Source organism: Rousettus aegyptiacus, unplaced genomic scaffold, assembly GCF_014176215.1.
Source record: "Rousettus aegyptiacus isolate mRouAeg1 unplaced genomic scaffold, mRouAeg1.p scaffold_m13_p_1, whole genome shotgun sequence".
Taxonomy (NCBI): Eukaryota; Metazoa; Chordata; class Mammalia; order Chiroptera; family Pteropodidae; genus Rousettus; species Rousettus aegyptiacus.
In genome coordinates this window covers 36,130,092-36,157,504 of record NW_023416284.1, presented here as the reverse complement: position 1 = coordinate 36,157,504, position 27,413 = coordinate 36,130,092, and the positions used below count along the sequence as shown (strand labels likewise).

The 27,413-nt window shown below is 45.5% G+C and overlaps 1 protein-coding gene and 1 pseudogene across 10 annotated transcripts in view; both read right to left on the bottom strand.

Annotated features, from left to right (window-relative positions):
* Positions 1-20,999, bottom strand: part of MROH7 (maestro heat like repeat family member 7) — a 43,145-nt gene extending 22,146 nt beyond the window's left edge. For 4 of the 10 annotated variants that reach the window (XM_016120387.2, XM_016120382.2, XM_016120384.2 and 1 more), the window contains exons 1-13: positions 20,898-20,998; positions 16,857-16,891; positions 14,961-16,266; positions 12,141-12,214; positions 9,923-10,006; positions 8,955-9,034; positions 8,497-8,626; positions 6,525-6,620; positions 5,937-6,041; positions 5,592-5,727; positions 2,577-2,689; positions 2,035-2,211; positions 1,493-1,647 (exon numbers count right to left, since the gene is read on the bottom strand). In XM_016120387.2, coding sequence (XP_015975873.2) covers positions 1,493-1,647; positions 2,035-2,211; positions 2,577-2,689; positions 5,592-5,727; positions 5,937-6,041; positions 6,525-6,620; positions 8,497-8,626; positions 8,955-9,034; positions 9,923-10,006; positions 12,141-12,214; positions 14,961-16,191 — 2,381 coding nt within the window. In that variant the 5' untranslated portion in view covers positions 16,192-16,266; positions 16,857-16,891; positions 20,898-20,998. Of the gene's footprint in view, positions 1-1,492; positions 1,648-2,034; positions 2,212-2,576; positions 2,690-5,591; positions 5,728-5,936; positions 6,042-6,524; positions 6,621-8,496; positions 8,627-8,954; positions 9,035-9,922; positions 10,007-12,140; positions 12,215-14,960; positions 16,267-16,856; positions 16,892-20,897 lie in introns of all 10 variants that reach the window. The other 6 variants (XM_016120385.2, XM_016120389.2, XM_016120386.2 and 3 more) reach the window with 3 other exon arrangements.
* On the bottom strand, positions 14,012-14,130 carry LOC118605306 (annotated as a pseudogene).
* Positions 21,000-27,413: the final 6,414 nt, after the last annotated feature.

The following is a 27,413-nucleotide window of genomic DNA, read 5'->3' as shown; positions in this document are numbered from 1 at the left end:
CTATGTTGCTAGGCAACATTGCTCGTGGTGAAAATGACCCAATTGATAAATTGCATCTGGGCTGGGAGAAACTATAAATTAACTATAATAACCAATGAGGACAGTATAGCATTGAGCTTCCCAGGGTGCAGTGACTCTTGTGACTTGGCTTATCCCTGTGGGGACTCTGGAAGCAAAGGCTGTAGAGTTATATATTTTAAGAGATATCATTAGTTCCCGTGGGGCCTGAACCATTTAAGCCAGGGTAGCTCCTGCACCTTTCACCTGGGAAGCCCAAGAGATCAACTCATGGACCTAGGGCCAAGACTAGGATGAGGAAAGTGAAGCATCCAGGGCACAAAAATGAAAGTAGGCCCTCGGTCTCAGGCTCATGGAAGTGCAGGTGTGGCATCTAAGGTGAAGGCCGCCTTAAATTTTGTCCCAGCTCTGTCTGGCAGGCTTTGTGGGTAGCTACAAGGATTCCTGCAAAGAAGAGCTCCTGACATTGCCCGGTGCTGTATCCTGAGCAATTCTGAAGTCGCTTGTGGCCCCAGCAGCCTTGTGGGGCTGAATGTTAAGTGGCTCCAAGAAGAAAATGCTGTGGTGGGCGGTGCGGCCAGAAAGGGTTAAATTCTTGCAGGTGGGAGAATGAGGATATGTCACCCTGGCCCTTACCACCCCCACTGATGTCCTTGGCTTCTATGAATGACACCAACTCTCCTTATTAGAAGCACACCCATTTGCACGGTTCGGCACAATTCTTTTACAGTCACTCTCAGCCAACCATTTTAATATATGGATCGCATGCTTTCTGCCTTGTTTTATTCATTCAAAGGCGTGGAAGCGTTTCCTGAGCTGCGAGGCTGGAACAGTCAGACTGGTCTCTCCTGCTCACAAACTCATCATCTGGCCACAGTGCCCTCTTCCCATCAGACCACCAGCTCCCTGAATGCTGACAGTATGGCACATTCTCCATCATAGCCCCAGGCCCAGGCAGCTGCTGGGCACAGCCGGCTGCATTACTTTCATGACCACCTATCTGGGGTGGGAATACAGGGATTATGTCCTCCTTTCACTACGGGGGAAAACTGAAGCCCAGAGAGAGCAAGCAGGCTACCAAAAATCACACAGCAGCTGAAGGCAGAGTCAGGACTGTCACTCAGGCCATCTTTCTAAGGCATTATTAAAGCACACTGGGCTTAGAGTTGGTCTGATCTGAGTTTAGACCCTCATTCTGTTGCTTGCCCAGTGGGTGCCTAGAGTAAGAAACTCTCCCTGAGCCTCAGTGTCCTCATCTGTAGAATGGGGTTCTTATACTATTAATGCTGAGCAATAATACCTAGCAGTGCTCAGGACATGCTTAACGGTTGTCATAGACATCACAGATCATGGAAGAGGGGACATCTGGGAGGGCAAGGGGCTTCCCCGAGCAGGAGGAGGGAGTCCCAGCCCAGGGTCGGGGCTGCTTCAACCCTCTGAGATGTGGTGGCTGACAACCCCCCTCATTTGGTACCTGTCCAGTGGGAGGGGGCACATGAGCAGGGCCACGACGACCTCGGTCATGAAGGAGCTGGCCAGGAGAGAGACGGGCAGCAGGGCCACCTCACGGGCCCGTGGCTCCTGGATATGGCTCAGCTGCACATAGATGGCCTGCATGATTTCTGGGATCTGGGCACAGTGGGTGGCCGTCATCAGGCAGCAGAGGGCCCATGGAGAAGCCAAGGAAAGAATGGGGGATGATGGGAAGAAGGAAGGGGTGTTAAGATAGAGTGACAGGGAAAAGGAGGGAGGGGACAAGAGGGAACACAGGAAAGAAATGGGGAGAAAGGGGGGCAGAATGCTTGCTCCATCCCGGGAATGAGCCACTTTGTCTTCCCCACCTTCCCCCACCCCACGCCAGATCTGTAAGTTCTCTTGAGAGCTGGTAAGTGAGTTCTTTCTCACCTGCAGGTTTGGAAGCACCTAAAATTCAGCCGCCACCACCCCTGCCCTGCCCGAGGGTTTGGCAGGCCCCGTGCAGTCTCCCAGCCCAGCCCTTGCCCACAGGGGCCTTACCACCTCCAGCGCCCTGTGGCGGTACCACTCCAGCACTGAGCTGAGCGTGACCTCTGAAGCCAGCTGCATCATCTCTCCCGAGTCCTTCCCCAGAGCCTCTGAGCCACCTTTCAGCCCTTCCAGGGCTGCTAGTAGCAGGTCTTTTACCTGCTGGGGCCCCAGGAAGTCTCCAAATTCCTGAAACAAAGGCACAGAGATACTGACATACATGGGCAGACCCCAAGTGAGCCATACACAGACACACGAATGTGACCAGACATGCACAGAGGTCAGCAGAGAGGGCCCACAAACTCTGGGGAGGAACTACACAACAAGGGGTGATGTGGCCCCTGTCCCAGAGCTGGGCGGCATGGCCCACAAACTGTGGCACAGACCGCAGGGATTGGGGGCACTCAGGATGGTCCATGTGGTCAGGGAAGGCCTCCTGCGAAGGGGACTTGAGCTTGGAAAGACGGAGGGGAAGAGACGACATTGGCAGGTTGGTGCTGCCCCCCTCCCCACATCCCCTCGAAGGGCCAGGCTGATGGGCCGCGAGCAGTCACCGCGATCACGCGCAGAATGTTCTGGCATGGGCTGACGGGATTGTAGGGCCCCAGGTAGCGCTTGTTGCTCTCATACAGCTCCTTCTTGTTGGTCTCTTCCTTCTCCCTGGTTCCTGCAAGAAGAGAACCTTCTCAGTGAGGCCCAACCACCCTTTTTTAAAAAAAAAAAAAAAAAAAAAAAAACTCTCGTTAACTATAGTTGAAAAGCTTGCATAAATCGCAAGTAACCAGCTTGATAAATACTCACATAGTGAAGATACCCATGTAGGGTCACACCCAGGTCAAGAAACAGAACATGATCAGCAGCCCAGAAATCCCTCTTGTGCCCCCGTTTCTCTCTCTCCTTCCCACACCCAGGGTATCCACCATTCTGACTTCTCAACCCACAGATTAGATTTCCTTGCTGTTAGACTGCTATAGATAAACTCGGATAGCACGTTATCCTTTGTGTCTGGCTTTCATGCAACATCACGTGAATGAAATTCATTGACACTGTTGCAAGTAGCATTGCTTCATTCATTCTCAGTGCTGCATAATTTTCCATGGTATGAATATACTATAACTCATGTATCTGTTCTACTTCTGATGGACATTTGGGTTGTTTGCAGCTACTATAATAGTGCTGCTATGAGCATTCTAGCATGTCTAGTCCATGCCTTTTGGTGAATATATGTAGCCATTTGTTAGGTGGATAGCTAGGAGAGGAATTGCTGTGTCCTAGGATAGGCAAAGATACAGCTTTTAGGGATATTGACAAACTGTTTCCCACAGTGGGAACCCATAATGCTCCCACCAGCGGCGTATGAGAGTTCCAGTGGCCTCACATTTCACCAGCACATAAATAACATCATCTGTGTGTTTTAACCTTACCATGCTGATGGGTGTGTGTCAATACCTGTTTTAAATTGTGATCCCCCTGCCCCTGGCATTCCCAATCCCCCTTTACCACTTTTTTGTTCGTTTGCCTGTCTTTAGGGCTTATCATCATCTGACTTACTATATGTATTACTTGTTTATTTTGTTAGTTATCTCCTCACAAGAAGTTAAGCTTGACAGGGAGGATTATTTAGTTAATTAATTTTCTATTGATTTCTTCACTGCTGTGTCCCAGTGCCTAGAATAATACCTGGCACATGATGACTCTGTATTTTCTATTGAAGGAAATACATTTCAGGCACATTTCCTGAGCCCTTACTGTGGTCTGGCCTGGGTCCTACCTGGATCCTCCAGGGTATCCAAGATGTGGGCATAGGAAAGGTCCATCAAGATGGCGTGCCCACCTGGACAAAGTGTGTGGGTTGTTTGTAAAGGGAAGAAGCTTAAGGCCCGGAATCAGGCAGACCCACAGTCAAATCCTAGCTTTGCTGCTTCCTACAGTCAGGGGACCTGGACAAACCTTTTCATTCCTAGAGACCCTAACAGAGTGGGTTTGACCAAGGTTTGCCTGACAAAATACAGGATACTCAGTTAAATTTGAATTTCAGATAAACAAATAATTTTTAGTGAAAGCATGTCTTAGATATACCCAAAATTATTCATTGTTTGTCTGAAATTCACATTTAACTGGGTATCTTATATTTTTATTTGCTAGATCTAACAATATTAATTTGGTTTATACTATTTCTGCCCCTAAGGCTGATGATTAGCATGGCTTATACCACCTGTACCCATCACTTGAGAGGTCTGAGTGGTCCCTGGGCAGCAGAGAAAATCACTTAGGGGTCAAATCTTTGCCCCAAATGCTATAGGTCAAGAAGAGCATGTATACAAGACAGAGCCTAAAAATCTGAAACTAACAAGATGATCCTTGTAGTGATGGGAAAAAGGGAACTCTATTTGACAAGTGCCTATGTGTATCACTGAACTGGTCTCTTTATGTATATTACCTCATTCAATCTTTCAAAAAGCTTGGTAGTTATAGTCTCCTGTACCCTTTTCACAGATGAAGAAATGTAGGCCTGGACAAGAAGAGTACTTGCCTGAAGCCACACAGCCAGCTCTTGTACCTAGATCACTCTGCCTCCAGAGCCAGGGGAGTTAAAACAACATGCCAAGGTCCCTTGGCTTGGGGCAGAGTCGGGACTATGGAAAAGAGAAGGAAGCAAATAACAGCTCATACTGTGCACCTCTGAGTACAGTGCCAGCAGGAACTTGTGTCAGCCCATATACCACATCGCTAGCTTCCTGAAGCTGAATCCAGGAACGTTCTCCCACCTGCAGGTTTTAGCCACTTCAGATTCTAAGATAGGATCTGTTCTTTGTTCATTCATTCAATAAATGTTCACTGAGCACCCACCAAGGCTAGCCCTTGAGGATTCAGAGGTGAACAAGACACGGCCTTGTTCTACCCTCAAATGAGCTTATAGGCTAGTTGGGAAGACAGACTAGGAACAAAACGTTAAGACTATCATGCCTGGGTGTACATGGTGCTGGAGGAATGTGAAAATGAGTCACAAATTAAACTTGGAAGAATGAGGACTTAGATAAGATTGCCTAAATCAAAAAAGATTTGTTGGACCCTTTTGCCCCTTTATCCTTCACAAGATGAGTCTATTGCTCTGCCTCTCTTCTTCTCTCTCAGGCTTTCACGGAGTGGATACTGCCACCTCCTCCCTAACTTCATGCTTGTTTCAAGTCCTGCTTCCTGTTTCTGGGAAAGATCTTCAGAACCTGGCTCACGCCTCTCTTTAAGCGCTGTGTTTGCTATTAGCATTTTGTCTTTAGCTTTTATATGTGATTGTGCTGCCATTCTGTTTTAAGCTAATGGATCAATGGACTTGTTCATAATGTGATATTTTCTATTAAATTCAATATTTTTAAAAAATTGGTTTGTTTATAGCCTTTGTCCCCTCGTCCTGTGGGACTAAGGGTTTGCATCAGTTTCTGCAGAGACCTTCAGACCCTGTGCTGGTCTCCTCCATCTCCTACCAGTGCCTTGTTGCTAAGGCTCCAGTCAAGCCCCAGGCTGAGGGTCTGCTCAGAAGCCTTGCTTCAGAGGCGCTCCAAAGGGCTTACGTTTTTGGAGCTCCAGGATAGTGTAGAGGATGATGATGCCGTCCAGAGCCTCCCGGCCAATATCCTCATCAGGATCCCCAATGCGAAGGATGAGCCTCCCCAGCAGAAGTCCCAGTGCGGAGAATCCCGAGGAAATCTGTTTGTGTTATAATCTTAAGGACTGAGTCATAGAGGTTCGATAATGCTATACGGTAAACGGCGAACAGAGCTGGAAAGTTTATCCCTGATAGCAGAACCCTCTGAGGATGGCAAGAGCCACCTACGAATCTTTGGGCAGATACACAGGCACCCTCAGAGCTGGAAATGTTCTCCCTATAAATGTCCCCCCTCCCAAGTGCCACTCACGAAGAAAGGCAGGCTCAGAAGCATGTGGTTCAACAAAGAGACATTGCTCTTCACAGCCCGTGCTCGCTCGTGGGCCTTTTCAGAGTTCATCCAGGGCCCCAGGGGCTGTGAGGACAAGAGCAAGACTCAGAGCTACAGGCTGGCTGCCAGCCTCCGCTGCCTGGGTGGGCAGGCCAGCCTTCGCCGATCCACAGAAAGCTTCTGGGGAAGGCATAGAGGCAACTCTCCCACAGCCCCCCTCCTCTTCCTGGAACATAAGGAGACAAGGACTGAAAAACCAGAAGGAGGACGAAGGTCAGTGAGGAGAAAGATGAAAGACAGAGAGTCCTGAGGATAGAAAAGGAAGACGGGGCAAAAACGAAGGGAGCAAAGATGCGGGGGCAACTATAGCAGGAATGTGGGGCGTAGAGACAGGGTGAAAGGGGCAGGAGTCTGGGACAGGGCCTTGTGAGGACGGGAGGCAGACAGAACACTGGCACAAGATGACATTCTGAAGTCGAATCACGCCTCCTCGATCCAGCTCCACACCCCCATCCCGGGCCCATTCTCCTTTCCCCTCCTCCCCTCTTTTCCTCCTTGCCCCCATACTTCCAAAACGCTCTTCAGCCCAGCAGGAGTGGGGTCTTCCACAAAGAGGGCGTTGAGCAGTCTCTGCAGGGCATCCAAGGTCTCATGGTAAAGTGTCTGTGGACAGGAGGAGAACCAAGCCACTAGGGAGCCTCTGGAGCAGACCCTAGCCCCAGGCAACACCTTGTATGGGTCGGGGAGGAGGGGGCATTTGGACCCAGGAGAGCTGCTTTCTGGTCCCACCTCTGAGACTAACTTGATGTGTGATTGAACAGATTTCTTCCCCTCCATGAGTTACAGTTTCCTTAACAAATTGGTAAGTATTATCCCTGCACTTCTTAACTTATAGGGGGAAGAGGCAGAGGCCTAGCATTTACTGAGAATCTACCATGGACCAGGTGAGGGCCTGGTGATTTGCACAATCATATTGTTTTGTCTTCAAGTGTTTTTCTCATTTAATGAATGAGGGAACACTTGCCCAACATCACATAACACAGAAGTTTCAAGTCATGAGCAACAAATAAGAGAACGAATGGGAAAATGGTCTAGAACTGTGAGAGCCAGATAAACTTTAATCATCGTGTCTAGGGAAATGCTCTGATTCTTTTACGAATTGCTATTCTTAGATAGATTTTCCAACTTGCCCCATCTCTCCTCTGCCAGTTTCCTCCTCCCTCTGCCAAACCAAAGCCTGGCTGAGCAGTGGGTTTGAGCTGCTCTGGGAAGACTCTCTCTTTCCTGCCTCCCCTCCTGCTGCAAGATCCCCACATCAATCTGCCATGTTGTCAAGGCTTCCAGAGTCTGTACATTACAGAGTTACGCCACAACCACCAATCAAGCCTCACACACCAACTACCTCCTCCTTCCCTCCCATCCCCAGCCCATCGCTGTGCAGCACTGACCTCTGCTGGCAGTGCCCTTTCCTACAAAAGGACTGCTCTCTTCCCGCCCCGCCCCCTCCTCCCCCGGTTCCCACCACCCACCCCAGCTTGGACTTCCCATCTTTCCTTCTAGCAGTCTCTCAACACACCCCTTCTGGGACCCAGAATGCTCATGCTGCAAGTGATCTACCTCTCGCAGCTCTCTAGACTCGCTGGTCAGCACTCTTGCCTGGCCCTCTGGGCTCTAGCGACACTGCTCCTTGTTATCCTGGCAATCACCATGTTCTGTCTTCAGGCCTCGGCACAGCTCTTCCTTCTGCCTGCCCCACTCCCTTCACCTAATAGACTCTTTTGTAACCTCTCAGCTCCAGCGCCTTGACCTCTGATCTGTATCTAGGCCAGGTTCTTTATAGCAAGCACTAAGTATTTCTTGGTAAACACAACTATTGTAATTTCGCATTAATTATATAATTCTTTGATAATGTCTATCTACCCCCCGCCCCTTGCCGTTGCCCCTACTGTATCTTGCCCTGTTCTTCTGGAGTGAGCCTTCAGTTAATATTTGATGAATGAAAGGATGAATGTTTATGCCTCATCACTAGCTAAAACCTCTCTTCCTTAACCTCCCCCACGGACCCTTCCTCCATACTAAAGGTCATCTCTACCCGCTCCTCTTAGGACAACCCTGCAGAAGTTTAAAGATGCTCATGTGAGTGAGTCCCTTGAGGTCCTACTTCTCCAGGCTTCAGCCCAGTGTTTCTTCATTAGCCAGTCCTCAGTCCCCTTTCTCCAATCCTGGCCACTCCCCTAGCCATGCCAACATCTGCCTACCTCCCTCTCCCAGGACAGGGCCCAGAAGTGCACAGAGCACTCCAAGTGAGGTATCAATGCCTATTCCAAAGATTCAATCATTCACCAAATGTATCGGGGGCCTACTCAAACCAAGAGAGGTGAAGCGAATTGCCCAAGGGCCCAAAGCTTGAATAGGAGGGTGAAGATCCTTATCCACCTCCTGGAACACCCTTTCTCTCCCTGCTGGGAGTCCACAAATGTGCCTCACTCTGAGGACCCTGGACAGCCCAGAGGACCCACTGTGGGAGGGCCCTGCTCACCTGTATGACCTCGGCCTTGTCCTCATCTTTCTCCTTCATGGCCTGTACGGAGGGCAGGGAGAACACACTCTTCACGCACGTGTTCACCAGCTCTGACCTTTCCCGCACACCTAGGACTGGCTGGGAGTTACTGAGGAAGAGACAGAAAGCAAAGGTATGGAGTGAGGAAGGGGGCCCTGTGGCTGGAGGCTGGGATGAGGGTGCCCGGAGCCCGGGCTCAGGACGGGTCTGAGATACAGATCCACAAAGGGCAGGGGGAGGTGGGGAGAGGAGAGAAGTGGATGTGAAGGACGGCCCAGGCAAAGACTAGACAAGGGAAGAGGAAAAGGCATGGGAATGCGGTAGGGGCACAGCAGAAAGGGCCCAGAAGAGACGGGCAAAGCCCATGGGAAGAAGGAAAGGAGATTGGGGTGGATGGGGCGGGGGAGGGTGATGAGTGGAGAAGGGGCCGCGGACACCTCAGCTGTGCCAGGGTCTCCATAGCCTCCTGGCGGATGGAGCTGGAGAGAGAATCCAGTGGCTCGTCCTGGATCTGCCTCTGGACAGGGGACAACAGAGAGATCAATGACGGGGTCAGACTGCTGCAGACTACCAAAGCCAAGGCCTCTCCTTGCCTCAGGAAGCAGGCTGCAGCAGCCCCTCAGCCTGGACAGACCATCCCCACTGCCATACCCTGTTGGGGGCGCCAGCTCACTGCTCAAACCTGTCCTGAACATCCTGAGCACTCAGTTTAAGGCCATCAAAAACACTCCATGCCTTCACTGGCTGCGCCCCACACATGGGACTCAGCAAGAACTGCTTCCACAGCCTTGTGATGAAGAAGTGTATTTCAACTACGGACTGATCCAAAGCAAAAACACCACGAAAGGCCCTTGAAAGAGGTCTAAGTTGAATTCCTTTAAAAATCTTCTAATTATTTTTTACTCGTGATCTAGCACCTCCACGCAATAGGTGCTCAATTAATATTAATCAAATGAAGGTATCAAGGATCAAGCTAAATATAATTTTGGAAACTTCAGTGGTTATCCCTGCCCAACCCATTAGATTAGATAACAGAAGTGACTGTATTTAGCAATATGAGGAGGAAATCTTTAAAAGTTCTCCACCGGGAGGAATTTCTGATGTTAAATAATAATAAGTTCTCCCAGATGCATAATGCTTTACAGTGAACTAATTATTTGCTTATGTCCCCGCAACAAGCAGTGACACAGGTATTAATTATCTCAGGCATTTGAAGGTGAGAAGAGTGAGCCTCAGAGAAGGGATATGACTTGCCCAAGCTCCCTCTGGGTAGGCAGAGGGTAGTTAGAGCTGCCTCCTCCTCTGTCCTCTTCCTACCTCAGCTCCCCATCTCATCAGCGGGTGGACTCAGAACTTCTGTTCCCTCCCCACCCCAGTGCCACAGATCTGCATGTGGCTCACGCACCATCATCTTCTTCATCATGGTCTTTTTCTCTCCTTCTACTTCCAGCATATCCTGGCTCTTCTGGAGGGTGATGACATTCTCCGCCTCAGGGGAAACAGAGAGCAAAGCCACAGAGTAAGAACCACACTGAACCTAGCTCTCAGGGGCTGTCCCTACACACCCATTAGCCACCTGCCACCTGCAGGCAAGCCAGCCCGCTCCTCCCCAGCTGCCAGCCCTCCGCTTCCCCAGTTGCTCAAGACATGAAAAACCACAAGAGGAACTTCGTGGGGGAGGGGTGAGATTTGAGAAGGTGGCAGCATGGGGTAGATAATCTCTGAAGGTCGGCATCAGGCATCAGAGGAGACAGATATCATCATGCGCTGCAAAACACTTCCCCTTTTCCAGTTAACTAAGGGAGAAGAGGCAACAGCTCAAGGGACAGAAAGGGTCCCCCCTCAAGCTGAAATCTCACAATCGGTAATACCTCTTAAGGGTCTTCTAGTACCTACCCTTCTTAAGAGCACACCCTAGTCAGGTTGAGGCATTCTGTTCCTTGGGTGAGGGAATACATTAATCAATGTCCATTTAATCTATTCATTCTCCTTATCTTAAGGCAGAAGAAGAAGAAAAAAAAAAACGAAATAATTTCATGTAGTAAAGAAAGCAAAACAAGGCGACCTGGTGGAGAGTGCGGGGGGTTAAAGATGGCACAGGTCTTTCCCACTCCTACCTATCAAGAGGACAGATGACCCTTGAATCTAGGCTCATCTCACCACTTGCTTGGAACACAGAATGCGGTAGAAGTGACGCCGTGCCAGTTCCTGGCGTAACCCTTAAAAGAACTGTCAGCTTTTCCCCACTCTGGAGCCCAGCCGCCATGGAATGATGACACCACGTGGAGGGAGACCCTGGAAGATGCGGGTCGCCTTGGATGTTCCAGCCCCGCTTCCCCCAGCGATCTCACTCTGTACCACACAGAGCAGGACTACCCTGCTGAGCCCAGTCAAATTTCAGCATCGTGAGAAATTAGGCCCTTCCCATCATTCTTCCTTCAGCAGTCAGAGTGAATTTTTAAACCACAAAGTTTGGGGTGCTTTGTTGAACAGCGAAAGCGATGCAGCGGGATGGCTAATATAGGCGAGGGAAGGCCTCTCGGAGGAGATACTATTTGGGCCGAGCCATAAATGACAGGAAAGTGTTAGTCATGGGAACTAGAGGTAGTAGGGTCTGCCTGTCTCCAACTAGAATGTCATTTCACTGTTGTGCCTCTAGAGCCTGAAACAGTACCTAGCATATAGCAGAGACTCAATAGAATTTGCTGAGCAATTGCCGTAATAAACCTCTTTTGTGCAGGGACCATGCTCAGTGCTGGGTACACGTTATCTAATATGGACCTTGCTTCAACTTTATTATGCCCATTTTATAGATGAGAAGAACCTCCTTGGCAAAAGAAACAGCAAGTGCAAAGGCCCTGAGGTAAGAATGAGATCGGCATGTGTGAGAAACAGAAAAAAGTCAGTGCGGCCAGAGCAAGATGGACAACCGAGAGAAGGCCTTGGGATGAGGACAGATGCTCCCGAAACGCAAGACCTCTTCTTAATCCCGTCACTCCCTCTCCACCTTCCCACCTCCACCGTGCATTGCCCCAGAGCTTGCCTCTGAAGCAGCCTGAGGACAGGGCCTTTCTCCCACACATCCTAGCCTGGGTCCCCTGCATCCAGACTCTGTCCACCAATAAGTCTCGCCCACACTCCACTTGCCACTCCCACCAGTCATTCCAGTGCGCCCAAGTCCTGCCGAAGCTGGCTTTCTCTGGTTTCCCGAGGCCTGCTGCATGGCCAAGATCTGGGTCAGGCCTGTGTCCTGAAATGGGCCATTTTCAACCTTTCTATCCCCTTTAAAGATGCTCTCACAATTTAGTCAGTTGTTTAAAAAACTTATTGAGCACGTATATGCTGTGCCGGGCACTGCTCTAGATGCTGGGAATATAGCTGTGAATAAGACAGACAAAAAAAAAAAAAAAAAACCTGATGTATGGGAGAAACATATAGCGGGAGAGACTAACAAGAAATAGATGAATAAGTAAAGCATATTGTTCATCAGTGGTGATAAGCACCATGGAGAACAGAGGAGCCAGACAGAGAAACAGGGAATGCTGGGGCTGGGGCTGGGGAGTTGGGAAAGAGGGAGAGGGAGCATTCTAGGAAGTCGGCAGGGAGTTCAACGGAAAGCGTACCAGAGTCATTTCGTTGGCATCATTTCTCTTCCCAGGCACATTCACCAGGCATGAGTCCACTTCATCAAAGGCTCCTGCGGGTCATAGTTTCAATGAGGAGAGAGGATAGAGGGTAAAAATATGGTATGCCTAGGGTACCACAATCTTGTCTTTCCTCCTCAACTGGGCCTCTCAAATCCTTAGTTCTCCAGCAGCCAAACTGAGCTCCCTTTCCTAAAACCCTTCAGAGGGAACCTCATTTTACTGAGCACCCCATTCCATCACACATAAAGCCAGCATCCTTGTCAGTGCCTTCGAGACCATACTAGGTCAGTCTCCCCTGCCCCATCCCCCTCACTCCCCATGCTCTGGCTATCCTGGCCTCCTTCCAGGCACAGGCAAGATTCCCCTCAGGACCTCTGCGCAATCCACTGCCACATCCCCTTGCCCAGGTCTTGCGCCCTTCCTCAGGTCTCAGCTTGCCTATCCCTCTTTAAGAAAGGCTTCCCCTGACCTTCAGGATAACAGAGGGCCCGCTGTGATCCCCTTTTGTAATACTTTATTCTCTTCTTTCAAACATTATCATAATTTATAATTAAACTCTTCTTCATTATAGTAGGTAACCTGCTGGTTTGTCAGCCCCAAATTTCCTCATCTTTCTTTTGGTGAAATAGCTCCTGTCTCCCCTGTGGGTTTCCTTTTCCATGTAGCTAAGTGAAGCTGAATTCCAAGCCCCACCCATCGCCTCTCTTCAAATAGCAGTGGGCCTAGAACCGAGCTTGGCCAATAAGAGAGTCCCATGCCCCCAACCACAGTGATTGGTCCAGGGATGGGCTTTTGCCTGAGCAATGCCAATATAGCTCTTTATTTAAGAGATCATGTCTCCCTCCTTTTGAGAACCTAGAACTCCAGAGCCAGCTTGGCCACTGAGGCTGCTGGAGGATGGAGCTAATAGGGAGAAGCAGACATACCTCGATAAGTAGCGAATACAGATTACACCACAATCTTGGTTTCTAAGTACTATTCTCCACTAAAAGGGACAAAGCTCCTTGGAGAAATGGCTGATTCTAGGAGTTAGGCAGGGAAAGTACAGGATGAGCCTGAGACATCTTATACCAGAAAACAAGGAAAGAAAAGCACTCAAAGAATGCTGGGAATATGTCAAAGGGACACAAAAGCCTTGCTGGAAGGGGAGTCTACTGGTCAAATTGGGGAAAGTTTGAGTATCACAATAAATAATGGTAGCAACAGGTAATACAGCTTATTGACTAAATTAGAAAACCACAAGTCCATGCTAATACAAATAAGTAAATAAATAAATTGAAAGTTTGATGAGGAATGGAATATTTACATAGTTTTAAAGAACCTCTCCACATAATATTTGTTACAAAAGGGTAAATAGTAACTTTACAGTGGAGAACTTTGGCAGCAACCATCTCGCTCACGTGATCAAAGTGAGCATCACCATAATGGAATAAATCAAAATCGTGTACCACCAGATAGGATGCAATAAGAAACAAGCCAGCATCGCTTCTGTGATATTCTTGCCAAAGATGTGTGACATGAATGGGATCGAGAGAAAACCTTAAACAAACCCAGACTCAAGCACGACTTACAAATGTATCCAGGATATGAAAGTCCAGAAAAGTCCGAGGACTGAGGAAACAAAACAGACTAGACCAAAAAGTGCAATGAATGATTCTGAGCTAGATCCTTTTTTTCATTAAAAAAATAAAATAAAATAAAAACATTGCTGGGACAATTGACAACATTCAAATGAGATCTAAGGATTATTATTCTTTTTATTATTTTTTTTAGACGCGGCAACCCTTGGTTGACTTCAAAGATTGCAATGACCTTGTCAGCTTCAATCCCTTATTTTTTATTTTTTATGCCCACACCATCTGGTCTTCCTGGATGGTCTCCCATGCAAGTACTAACCGGGCCCAACCTTGCTTAGCTTCCAAGATTAGATGGGATTGGGCTTGTTCAGTGTGGCATGGCTGTAGACAGAATTTTTTAAATTTTAGTAAAAGATATATCCTATATAAAGTAAAACTTTAATGAATGGCTAAATTAATTAACATTCCAATAAAATGCTAGCAAGATTTTTTGAGGACCTAGACAAACATATTCTAAAATGTATATGGAAGAATGAGGGCCTACTAAGAATGAGGGCATTGTTTGAATGCTTTTATCCTCAGAATAATTTTGAGAACTTTTAACAGGAATTCTTACCCTATCAGATATGAATACATATTTATAAATCCATGATAATTTTTTTTAATTGCAATACGATACTGGTACATGAACAAACAAAAGTATTTGGAGATATAAATAATTGAGAGAAGATCTATACGTCAAAAACTGACAAGAGATTAATTTACAGAACTTCTCCATATCAGAAGTGAGCACAGGTTCCAGATAGGATCCCGAGGCTTCGCTCAGGTAGGGACCTCAAACCCTCAATAGAGCCCACCTGCTCTACTGGTCACACTTTGACCTGAAAAGCCAGGTCTGAAATTTATCAAGAAAGAAAGAGGCATACATTTTGAAAGAAAGGCGACTTGTAATTTGGACATAATAAAAGTATTATTATATGGAGATATTATTACAGTTAAGGAAATTGAAGCTCAGAGAGATTAAGTTGCTTATCCCATGTCACACAGTAAGCAAAGGCTGAGCCCTGGATCTCTTGTGCAAAATTAAAATACTACATGTTATCCACTAAATACCATTCTCTTCCTCTCCTCTCTCCTCTTCCCTCTCTGCCCTACATGTCTGAATAGAGTTCTTATAGGACAGTGCCCAAGCTGGGGCTGTTGTCCTTGCCGTACTTACCCTCAGCAATACTTTGGAAATTTGTGGTGTTCTCGTCAGTGGTGTTGCAGGTTGGGAATCCCAGAGGACACTGGTCCATCTCGGCACCAGCCATCTCACTCCAGTTCTGCAGATCCTCGTCCAGGGGCATGGCGTGGATGACGTTGTCCTCACAATAATCCTGCTGGCTGCTCACAGTCAGGGTGGAAGTGTCACTGAAGATGAGGCTAGAGCCCACGCTCAGAGACTCATTGGAGCCCAGGATCAGGGTCATGCACGAGGGTGGAGAAAGGGTGAAGTTGGGTCCATGGGTACTGGAGTGCAGGCTAATACCATCATTGGAGCCAGGAATCAGGGTCAAGCATGAGGCCTGAGTGACAGTCACATTCAAATCAGACCTGGCATTGCCATTTGAATCCACATTGATGGTTCCCTTGGAACTTGTGTTCCAGGCTGCACCAAAGGCTCCTTTTGAAACAGACCCAGAGATGTTTTGTGAAACCAAACTGATGGTCTCATTGGTGTTTGGGATTAGGTTCTCACGAGAACCCTGAGCCACATTCAGGTCCAGCTTAGAGATGGTTCTTGAACCCACTTGGAGCAGCTGATCAGAATCAAAATCCAGAGAAGAGTTTGAGGCTGGAATAAGGAGTGCTTTTGAGCCCGGCCTGGAGATGCAGTGGTCTATAACTAGGGCTTCTCTTGAATAGGACCTTATAAATAGGTTTGATTCAGACCTGGAAGGATTGGAGTTACTCTGACCCAAATCGAAAATCTTACTGGAGTGGGAGTTGAAGGTCTCCTCAGAATTCAACCCAGGGTAGTTCCCCGAGCTCAGATCCTGAACCACGGTAGAGCCAAGGCTCGGAACAAGGTTTGAGGTTGGACATAGGGCCCTCTGTGAGTTAGGCCTTGAGATGTGATTCAAATCCAGGCCCAGGGCTTCACTGGAGTGGAAAGTGGTAATCTGGAGGGAAGCTAGAGCCACAGCCCTGCTGTCATCAGATTTGAGGGTGTTATCAGACACCAGGTCAGGGGCCTCCTCAGAGACAGGACTCAAAATTGGATTAAGGTCTGGAACAAGAGCCAAGCCAGGATTCGGGGGTGGATTCAAGATAGGAACAAGGTTTGTGTCTGGGTTGGGTCCAGAGATGGTGCCAGAGCCTAAACCTGGGGTCCCAGTGGAGGTGAGGCTGGGTGTCATCTTTGAGTGTTCACAGAGGACCAAAGTAGCCTTTGGACTCAGAGCCATGCCTGATCTGAAGGTCTCTCAATGCCACTGCCCCCTTCTCTTCAATAGCTGACTGTCGAACTCCCTGCAGTGCTCCTGAGAGAGAGAAAAGGCAAATTCAGCCATGCAATACCTGTTAAAATATTTCCATGGCTCCCCACTATTTTTAAGATGAGGCCCTTGTATGACTTAGGTCCTCCCTGACCACGCCCAGCTCACCTTTCCAGCTGCACCCTACGTGGCAAAATATTCATCAGACTTTATTCTAACAACTCATTTAGTGAAGTAGCCCCTGCTAGAGATGAGCTCCACACTCGCAAGAACTGTACATATCTTTCTCCCAGAGGCATCTCTACCACCGAGCACGGTGCCAGGTACGTGGTAGGAAGCCAACAAATACTAGACATGAGGAAACTCTTTTGCTTTAAGATGCCTTACTTTCAGCCAACCCCTAACTCTCTAGAACTACTCTGCAAATGGTTGTGGCACTAGATTCCCAAAGCAGGCTTGGCAGAGCTGCACACTGCCCTTAACAGTTCGCCTGTTCTGGGTGTGGCAGGCTACGTGGAAGAGAATGTGGGACAGTCATCAAAAACAGAGCCTGCCTCAACCCAGCAATCTGACTATTGGGTGAAGTCCCCATTCCTCCAACCCTGCTCCACCTCCACACCTGGGCCACAGCTCACCTGCATGCATGATGTTCTTAAGCAGGAGTGAGCCCCTGTGAAGAGACACAGAAGGAGACCAAGTTAGGTGAAGAATGACTTTTTCAATACTTACTGAACAAAGTCCACAGGTCAGGCATACAGAGTCTCAGAAGTTAGTTATTGTTGCTGCACTATACACTCAAGAAAGTGGAGATCAATGAGGTCTCCCACCCCACTGGCTCTCAGGGCAGCCAAGACTATATTTTTATGTCACCAGTCTGCCTACCCTCCATGGTTTCCCATTGCTTTCAGGACAGTGTCCTCAATCATTAGGAGGACTCAAAAGGCCATTCTGTGTCTGGCCTCAACTCTCTTTTCACCTTTATTGTCTCTCCATATCTCCTTTCCCAACTCCATTCCACTGTCCCTCAACTCTTTTGAGTTTCTCCAAAGAACCAGGCTCCTGGGTTAGGTATGGGCCTTTCACAGGTTAAGTGTCCCCTTTCTCCTTCCCTGGCTGACACCTATAGCCTCACCGCTTCAAATTTCAGCTCAAATGTGAAGAGCCTTCTAGTTTTCCCAGAAAAGTGAGGTCCACTTGTAAGTTCCCAAGGCATTTATCTGGTGCACTTCCCCTTCTTGACACACAATATCTGGCTTCCTTTCTAGACAATAAGATCCATAGAGTCTAGCACAGCACCTGACACACAGTGAATGTTCAATAAATGAGCTTGTTACTTCATCTTTTGGTTTCTCCTTCATTCAGTTATCCATTCTTCCACTGACTTTATCGCTTACTCATTTATTATTTATTCATGCACTCATTCACTAAACCATTTACTCACGCCAAAAATTTTGCTGTGCATCTTTATAGCTTGGCTTTGGAAAGGCCATAGATTTGGAGTCATGTTGTCCTGAGTTCACTCTCAGGGCAATTCACTCTCTTACTAGTACCAGTGAACTTGAGCAAGAGACTTTTCCCCTCTGACCCATTCCCTCCTTATCTCTAATAAGAGGAGCATAAAGCCTGCTACCTGGGGTGGTGTATTTTCAGTCTGGCATGGAACATATGTCTCTCCTAAGGCTTTTTCTAAATGACAGCTATTTGATCTATTCCTCTCTGCCAAGCACTGTGGGCAGAGATGAGTAAGGCCCATTGTGCATTGGGAAGGGTAATGATTGTTAAGGAACTTGGGTGGGACCCAGGGGAGCTAAAGGAGATCACTGCTATCTTGTCAGCCACATGCCACCCTTTGGCCTTTGCTCCAAAGCCCCAGGGCCCCAAATGGGGAGGGCGGAGAATGGCGATAAAACAGCTAGTCCTGCCCAAGACTAAGAGAATCATTGACTGATTCCTATCTCTCCTCCACCTCAGTGAACACTTCCAGACCCTAGCCGGCGCTCTCAGGATAAGGAAATATCAGTGGGTCTTTCGGTTCCTCATTAAGAACACATTTATGAGACGTATGAGCCTGATATGTGTTAGGCACTCATGTGAGTATGTGTGCACACATACATCTAGCATTAGGGCATCTCAAACCTAAAGAATCCAAAGTAGAACTTACCACCTTTTCCCCAAATCAGACTCTCATACTATCTTTCACTGAAAGTAACTGGTACCACTGGCACCACTATTCAAGCCAGAAATAGTATTATCCTAGACTCCTTCCTCGCTTGCTGCATCCAATTGTGGCCATGTTCTGCCAATTGTGGTGCCAGAAAAGCTCCTAAATATCTTCCCATATCTTCGTCATCCCTGTTAGACCCTAGTGAAACTCTCATTGTTTTGTGGTTTGGTTTGGGGATTGCCCTCTCAACAACAGTCCCTGTATCTAGAGACTGTACCCAACAAACCATTTTCCAAATTGAGTCATAAAGATCTTCCTTTAAATTGCATTCAACAGGTGGTACGGGCACAAGGGTAGGCATATAAACCAACAGAATAGAATTGAGAGGCCAGAAGTGAATCCATGCATCTATGGTCAATTGGGTTTTGAAAAGAATGCCAACTCTATTTAATGGGGAAAGAATAGTTTCTCCCACAAATGGTCATAGGACAACTGGATATCAACATGCAAAAGAATAAAGCTGGAGTTCTTACTGTTAGGTCCAGGAGAGCCCTATCCCTACCCCTGTAGTGTGGGAACTAGACTCCTCCCTTACCTTTGTGTGGGAACCAGACCTTGACTCCAGGTTGCCAATACTACACGCTCACCTCTCACCTCACTGGACTCTCCTCCCTTCCCTGCCAATTTATCCGCCTGAAATATTCCCACCAAAAAAGCCCATATAAGTTTCAGGTCCCCTTGCATTCAGGGCTGACATCATCTTTAGCTCAGCCAGGCTGTCACTCTACTACAATAAATAGTGCTTAACCCCTTTAGCCTTACGTGTTCCTCCTTCAGTGAACCTAACACTTACTTCACAGAAATTGACTCAAAATAAATTAAAGGCCTAAATGTAAGAACTGAAGTTACAAAACTCTTAGAAGAAAATACAGGAATAAATCTTTATGACCTTGGATTTAACAATGGTTTCTTAGGTACGACACCAAAAACCCAAATAACAGAAGAAGAAAAAATAGGTTGGACATCATTCATATTAAAAATTGTATATCAAAAGCATCTTCAAGAAGTGAAGAGACAATCCACAAAATAGAATAAAATATTTGTGAATCATATATCTCATAAGTTTAGTAACCAGAATATATAAAGAACTTTCACAACTCAACAACAAAAAGACAAAAACCCAATTTTAAATGGGCAAATGGCTTAAACATGACATTTCTCCAAAGAAGATATACCAATAGTCAATAAACAAATGAAAAGGTGCTCAACGTTAGTCAATTCAGAACTACAATGAGATATTACTTTACACCCATTAGGAAAGTTATCATTTTTTTAAATAGAAACCAGCAAGTGTTGGCAAGGCTGTATAAAAATTGGAACACTCATATTAGATGGAAATTGGAATCCCACTGCTGGTGGGAATGTAAAATGATGTAACCTCTATAAAAAGCAATTTGGTAATTTCTAAAGAAGTTAAACACAGAATTATCATATGATCTAGGACTTCAGCTCCTCGTTATATATCCAAAAGAACTGAATATTGGTTCCCACAAAATTTGTACACACATGTTCATAGCAGCACTATTCACAACAGCCAAAGGTATAAACACCCCAAATGTTTGTCAGCTGGTGAATGGATAAACAAAATGCGGCATATTCATATGATAGAATATTATTCAGCCATAAAAAATGAATTAAGTACTGCTACATGCTAAACATAGATAGACTTTGAAAATACTATGCTAAGAGAAAGAAGCCAGATATGAAAGGTCACATATTATATGATTGCATTTATATGAAATATCTAGAATAATCAAATCTGGAAAGGCTGAAAGCAGATTAAAGCAGACAGAAAAGGTTGCCAGAGGCAGGGGAAAGGAGAGACTAGGAGGTGACTGTTTAATGGGCACAGGATTTCCTTTTGGAGTGACAAAAATGTTCTGGAACTAGAAGGTGGTTGCACAACATTATGAAGACACTAAACATCACTAATAGTAAATTTTATGTTATGTATATTGCACCACAATTTTTTAAATGCATATAATAGACAAGAGGGCATAGACTCACTTTTTCTTATGCCTTTCTTCTAAATACAATAAATATCCTGGAAATAGTTCAATAGGCAACCATAGAAAAACTGAAAACTAGAAAGAAGACAGTGAGCTGGTTAGGACTTGAGGGATGACACAAAGGTGAGTTCCCTCAGGTTTTCTTTTTGTCTTCCTTATATCCAGACTGGGTACCAGAAAGGCCTGAAACACAGTTCTACTGAGAACATACATACACACATACAAAAAAAAAAAAAAGAAAGAAAGAAAAAGAAAAGAAAAGAAAAGCTTGCTCTCTCTGGCCAAAGGACCAGGAAAAGGGAAACATAACGGAGAGAGAACCCCGGTGGGGAGCCCCAGTTCCCTCTCCTTATCCAGGGTGGTGGCTGGCCAATCCATCTGCAGTGGCGGTGGCAGCCGAGTCGCGAATCTCTGGGCTCTTTACCCAGTGGTAGAGAACTTACCAGGTATCATAGCTCCTGACCCCACAGTGACAACAGGAGGCCCAGGGGAGTACCTTCTGCCCCTACAGGCAATCCCAGCAGGAATAAGCAGGAGCCAGAAGAATGAAGCAGACCACGGCTCTGAAAACTATTATTGGAACTGCAGTCTATAAAAGTAGGCAGCCAGAGCCTACACTCTAAAGCTTAACAGATTGACTGCCTGCTAAAATAGAAGATTTATGTAGGATCAAGAGCCTCTTAACTTAATGTCCAAAATGCCAAAGACATAATCAAAAATCACTCATCAGACAAAAAACTAAGAAAATCTCATCTTGAGAAAATATAATCAACTGATGCCAACACTGAGATGAATCAGATGTCAGGATTTACGATTTTAAAATAGTTATCATAAAGATGCTTCAAAAAGCAATTACAAATCTTCCTAGAAAAAAAAGAAAAATAGAAGATCTCAATAAATAAATATTTAAAAATATTTAAATTAAAAAATATTCCAATAACTGGAATTAAAATAAGAGTTAACTTAAAAGCATAATAACTGAATTTTTTTAAAAGCTTGCTGGATGAGCTCAATAGTACAGTTGCAATGACAGGATAAAAATCAGTGAACTTAAGGACAGATCAATAAAACTTCCTTAATTTCAACAATGGAGAGAAAATAGGCTGAAAAAAATAAAGTCTTAGGGATCTGTGGAACAAATAAAAATACCTAATAGTTTTGTCATTAGAATTTTAGAAGTAGAAAAGAAAGAATACTCAAAAAAAATTTAAAGAAATAATGGCTGAAAACTTCCCAAACTTAGTGAAAGATGTAAACATACAGACTCAGGAAGCTAAGAAAATCCAAAATTGGATAAATCAAAGAAATCCATTCCAAACTCGTGATTAAACTTCTGAAAACTAAAAACAAAAAAGAAAAAAATTGTAAAAGCAGCAAAAGAGCATTACCTATAGGGGAATATCAATTAGAATGAGAGTAGATTCACTGAAAATCATGAGAAAGATCCCAGAAAGAAGTGCTACACATTTTTTGAGTGCTAAAAGAAGAGAACTATCAACCACAAATTATGTCAAGACTATCCTTCAGGAATGAAGAGGAAATAAAGATATTCTCAGATGAAGAGAAAATGCATGCAAATTTAATCAGGCTATTCTCTCTCAGACCCCCTCTGACTTTTCGTGGGTTTTCAGATTCTGGGATGTGGGTAGAGCTTATATTTTTAAAAAGATTCCTACGCTTCACTCTCAGAAACTATTATGTAGCTCTGAGGGGGCTCAGGACTCAGTCTTTTTATCAAACTCTTCCCATATCTCCCTTCCCCACAGTGATTATCACGTAGCTGGTGGGCAGGCTCACTGGTGGAGACACCTGATCTTGCAGTCTGATATCTGTGTTTCTCTTACCAGAACCCTCTGCCCACAGGCCCTTCCATCTCTCCAGTTACATTCATCCCTTTCCCTAGCCTAATCCTTTAGCCACTTTTAATCAAGTTGTACCTGTTAAGGGTGGAAAATTTTCCAGTAAGCCAGCATTAAGGATTTACTTCTGATTCTGTTAACTAGGGTGTGGTAATCTGCTCAAAGGTATGCTAATGGCCAACTTCTGATTCTTTTAACCAGGGTGTGGAAATCTGCTTACTTGTTAACCAGGGTATGGTTCTAGGCCCTATAAACTGCTTCTTTTGGGAGCTCGGGGCTGATCTCTTCTAACCCTGCATGGCAGAGTCAGTCGCCGGCCGGCTAATAAAGGCTCACAATTCATCTCAGTTGGCTCTGTGGGTCTTAGATTTGATCGCACCACAACAGTGCCCCATACTTGAACCATTCTCAATTTCTCCCAACTCCTCAAATGTATTAGCCTCCTTCTTGACTTGGGGACTTTTCAAATACTCTTCTACCTATAAGCTTCCCCAGGACTACTACTTTAACCATCACTTGCCCTGGCTAACATATAGTCACATTTTAGATGCCAGCTTAGGAGACTCTTCCTCCAAGAAATCTTCCTGGGACCCTCAAATGTGAGCGAGGCACCTTCCTCATGTGATCACTCTGTATCGGAGGATTGCTGTGTTTACTTATATGTCTCTACTGCAGAAAATGAGCATGGTGAGTGTCTGGCTGTTTTTGTTACTCCTGTTTTCCCAGAACATGGCACAGTGCCTAGCACAAAGGGAAGGTTCAGAAAGCACTCATTGAATAATGGAATGAATGACTGAATGAATGAATGACAACTCTTCAAGATAGGTATCGTTGTCCTCATTTACTGGCATGTTAATTCAGACTGTTCAGAGATCTAAAGTGATTTGGAAAGCCTCCAGCAAGTGGCAGAGGTAGGATTCAAATCCAGGTCCTCACCCCTCATAGTTTTCCCTACAATATCCCAGAGACTCCCAAGGCATGAATCACTCAGTGAAGCTATGTCTCCCCATTTCCTATTTCCCATTCCCTCTGCCACATTTAGCCCTCTATCCTAAAAGAAAAGATGAATGAACGCAGCACAACTCTCTTGGTGCCCAGTTATAAGCACAAATCCAAGGCTCTGGAGTCAGATAGTCCTGAATCCAAAACGTGTTCTGTTTCCCACCAGCTGTGTTAGCCTGGGCAGGTAGCCTCACCACACTGAGCATCAACCTTAATATTCAGTCCAGATGATTACTGTAGGGGATAAAATAGATAGTGATGATCCCGGAGCCTGGCCCCCAGTAGGCCCTCAAAAAATGTTCATTCTCACCATCCCTTCCTCCCCATGGGCAACCGTAGGGTGGGGAGACTTGAGAAAAAAAAAAACAAGTCTAGCTTCCAAGTTGTCTGCCTCTTTCCCTTGATGCTCTCTCCCTGAGTCTTCTCATACCTTCCCCTTCGTCTCCCCCCAATTCTTACCTACCACACTCTCAGAACTTGATAGCCTAAGCTCTTTCTCCATGAGCTTTGAGCTGCTGATATAAAGTTCAGTGTGTTACCTCCACCTGTGGCATCCACATGGTAACAGAAAATTCAGCTTTAAGCCAAAGGTATGAAGTTCTAACTGTGGAATTATAGCCAGAGGGGAGAGACTTTTACCCAGGGGGATGGGGTCAAGGTGGTAACTGCCCCCACCCCTGGGACTTTCTCAGAGCCACTCCTCAGCTCACCTAGGCTCCCCCCAGCCCAGGGGTCTTTGTGAGGTCACCATGACTCAGGAGTTCCCAGCCAATGAGGCCTCTGCTCGTATCCACACAGCAGGAAGAAGCACTTGAAGTATTTGTCCAAGGAAGGATTCATCTTCAGACCCTCCACCCCTGCCAGGAAGTGACCTCACACAAACCGAAGACAGAGTTCTTTGCCCTGCATTTAGGACTCCTCATAAATGTCCCTCACCATAGAACCTCATGCTTCTGTTTATCTTGGGGTGACAGCCTGATTCTGAGGGGCATTGCAATTTAAGATGCAGCTGACCTGAAATAGAGTCTCGAGTGTAATGATGTGTGTGCAAAGAGCTTTGCAATCAGGCAGTCTATGATGAGGTAACTGAGACTCGGAGAGAGAGAAAGACTGGCCCAAGTTCACGAGCTAGGACACTGTCTAAGTGCCTTATCTCTTGTTTACTCTACCCTGCCTCCCTGCACCAAGCAGGGATAACAGTGTGGAGCAGGATGGGAATGAGGGAGGGCAAGGAGACCCAGAAGTGAAACCTAGATTCTATGACAAGAAAATGAAGACACCACCACCTTTCTAAAGAAAGACTTTTTAAGGATTAACAATGACTAAACTAATTCAGATTACCAGTGGCTAGACAGAAAAGTCATTGAACACCACCTCCAAAACAACAATGAAACTGTGCACTACGCTGTAATCCTGTTTACCCAGGTCAGGAAATCTCAGAATGGTCTGTGTCCATCATGTAATATTCCACCACTGGGCATCTTAGCACTTGACAGTGTTGACATAAGAAACATCCAAACCTGTAGAGAATTTTTATGAGTTTATATGAGCCAAGGCTGATGACATACACCAGGGAACTAGATTTCAAATGCTCCAGAGAATATCAATTTTGCAGTTTCTTTCATACATTTGAAATTAAGGAGCGGATGTAAGGAAGATTAGGGAAAGCAAGGCAGGGATGGATTATAGAATAGTTTAAGATTATTTGCTCTCCAGGGTGGTTACGTCTTAGAAGGAGGGGTCTGAAAGGGTGGTTCACACATAAGAAGGAGGGGTCTGAAAAGAGGCATTTTAAAGGCATGTTAACCTAGATGTGCTGAAATAGGGTTTGTTTAAGGCGAAGATAAACCTTTTACTGAAGTTATATGCTTGGGGTGGTGCTACCCACCACGACCTGCCCAGTCAGGAATTTACGATCAGATCGCCCTGCGAGGTTATTTCTCATAGAGCCCATTTTTTTGCCCGCAGCAGCGAACGTCCTCCTGTCCACCTCAGGTCTGCCTCGCCCGCTCGTGGCCCTTCACCCCTGCTTCCTCCTGCTGCTTCGGGGGCCTGTAGCGTCTTCTTCTACATGTTTCTTCCCCATGGCCTACAAAGATGGCTGTTTTCTCTCTCTAGGTAAAAATCCTCCCCTTAAATTCACTTCTTCTCCCAACGGCCCTTTACTCACTCTTTAGAAGCCATGACAAGCCTCTTCCCAAACCCTTTTACACTCCTCCCTCTCCTCGCTTGGCCTCATGTGTCTGATTAACCACCAAGTTCTTCCAGTTTTACCTCCAAGCCTCTTCTGTCTCCTCAGCCCCACAGTTCTGACTTGGGTCCTCGTCATTGGAAGGCCAGGCTCTAGCCGCTCTTCTCAGAAATGCCCCACAAGGCAGGCTCTCCCCTCTGCTAGCCACCTCCACCCTGCAGCAAGGGAGCATCCCTGACAGCTCGCCCTCCCCATAATACCTTCAGTGCCTCCATTGCCTGCAGGGTCATGTCCAAGTTCATTAGTCTGGCATTGAGGCCCCTTCACAGTCTTCCCCTACCTACCTGCTTGTCCACCTTGTTTCTGCTCCCTTTTTGATTTTTAAAATGTATACTGAAGCATTATATACATACAGAAATTTGCATATATCATGTCAATTTTGATGAATTTTCACCAAGTGAGCATTCCCATGTAACTGTCACCCAGATCTAGAAAGTAGAACATTGCCAGGACCCCATCTCGCCACAGAGAGTAACCGTGGTACGGACTTACACATTGGCCCTTAGGTTTGCCTGTTCTTTATATACACAGAATTATACAGCTATACTCTTTTGTTTTTGGCTTTTTAGGTTTAATGTTATGTCTGAGATTTTACACATTTTTGCATGTGGTAGCTGTTCCTTCTTAAATGTCCGCTCCCCTCTAGTCTCTCGCTTTTGATATCCTTCCAGAAACTTCAGGTAGTTATTTTGTATATTTTGTTCAGAATTCGTAATATCTCTAGGAGAGTTCCTCTGATAGGAGAAGTAGCCTCTCTCCTTTTTAATTTTTACCTATTTTTCTCCTTTCTTACTTTCTTTAGGATTATTGAGTTTGCCTTCCTTCTCTCACTCTTTTCATTTCCTTTTCTATTTGATCGAAAGTTACATATTCTATGTAACTCTAGCCATTTTAACATGCATATCTTATACAGCGAACTCTAAAATTAAGTAATATTATTATCCTCCTTCAGAAAAATCAAAAAGTAAAAAAGCACAAGGAGAGGAGAAGAGTCTAACTCCAATCGGCCACCTCCCATCTTATTCATTACTATTATTCTTTATTTTATTCTTGTTCTGTTTTTTACACCCTAGCAATCAGACGTTATTGTTTTATGCAATCAATGTTTATTTAGATTTAATCAATATCTTATCATTATATTGTCTGACCATTTTCTAAATTAAATCTCAGACTTTCCACCCATGATCCATTTCCTTCTGCCTGAAGAATAGCTTTTATAAATTCCTGAATAAGAGCTTGTTAGTAGTAAGCTCTTGTTTTAGTTTTTGTTTGAAAAAAAAAAATCTTTATTTCATCCTCATGCTTGAAAATATTTTCACTGCATGTAGGATGGTAGGGTGTCTGTTATTTTATTTTAGCACATCAAAGTTAATGTTCCATTTCCTCTGGCTCCCATTGAAGCTGTTGCCAGCTTTTTGGTGATCAATCTATTTTTTCCGGCTGCTTCTAATGTTTTTTACTTTGTTGTTCTGCAATTTTATTATGATGTATGTAGTTATGGATTTCTTTCTTTTTTCTTTCTTTTTTTTTCTTTTTTTTTGGTACTTGAGAATCATTTTGATTCTTAAATCTGGGTAATGGTGTTCATCAATAATTTTGAAAATTTTCCAAAAATACTACCTTTTTCTCATTCTTTCTTTGCTTTTCTCCTGCAGCTCTGATTAGATGCAGGTTACCCTTCTCTCCGTCTTAACTTCTTTCATTTTCCATCTCTTTTTTGGTTTTGTTTCTCTATGCGAATTTCTGGATAACATTATTAGATTTCACCTAATTCTCTAGTCATCTGTGTCTAATGTTAAATCCTCCCATTGAGTTTTAAATTTTAATTCTATTTTTCATTTCTCAAA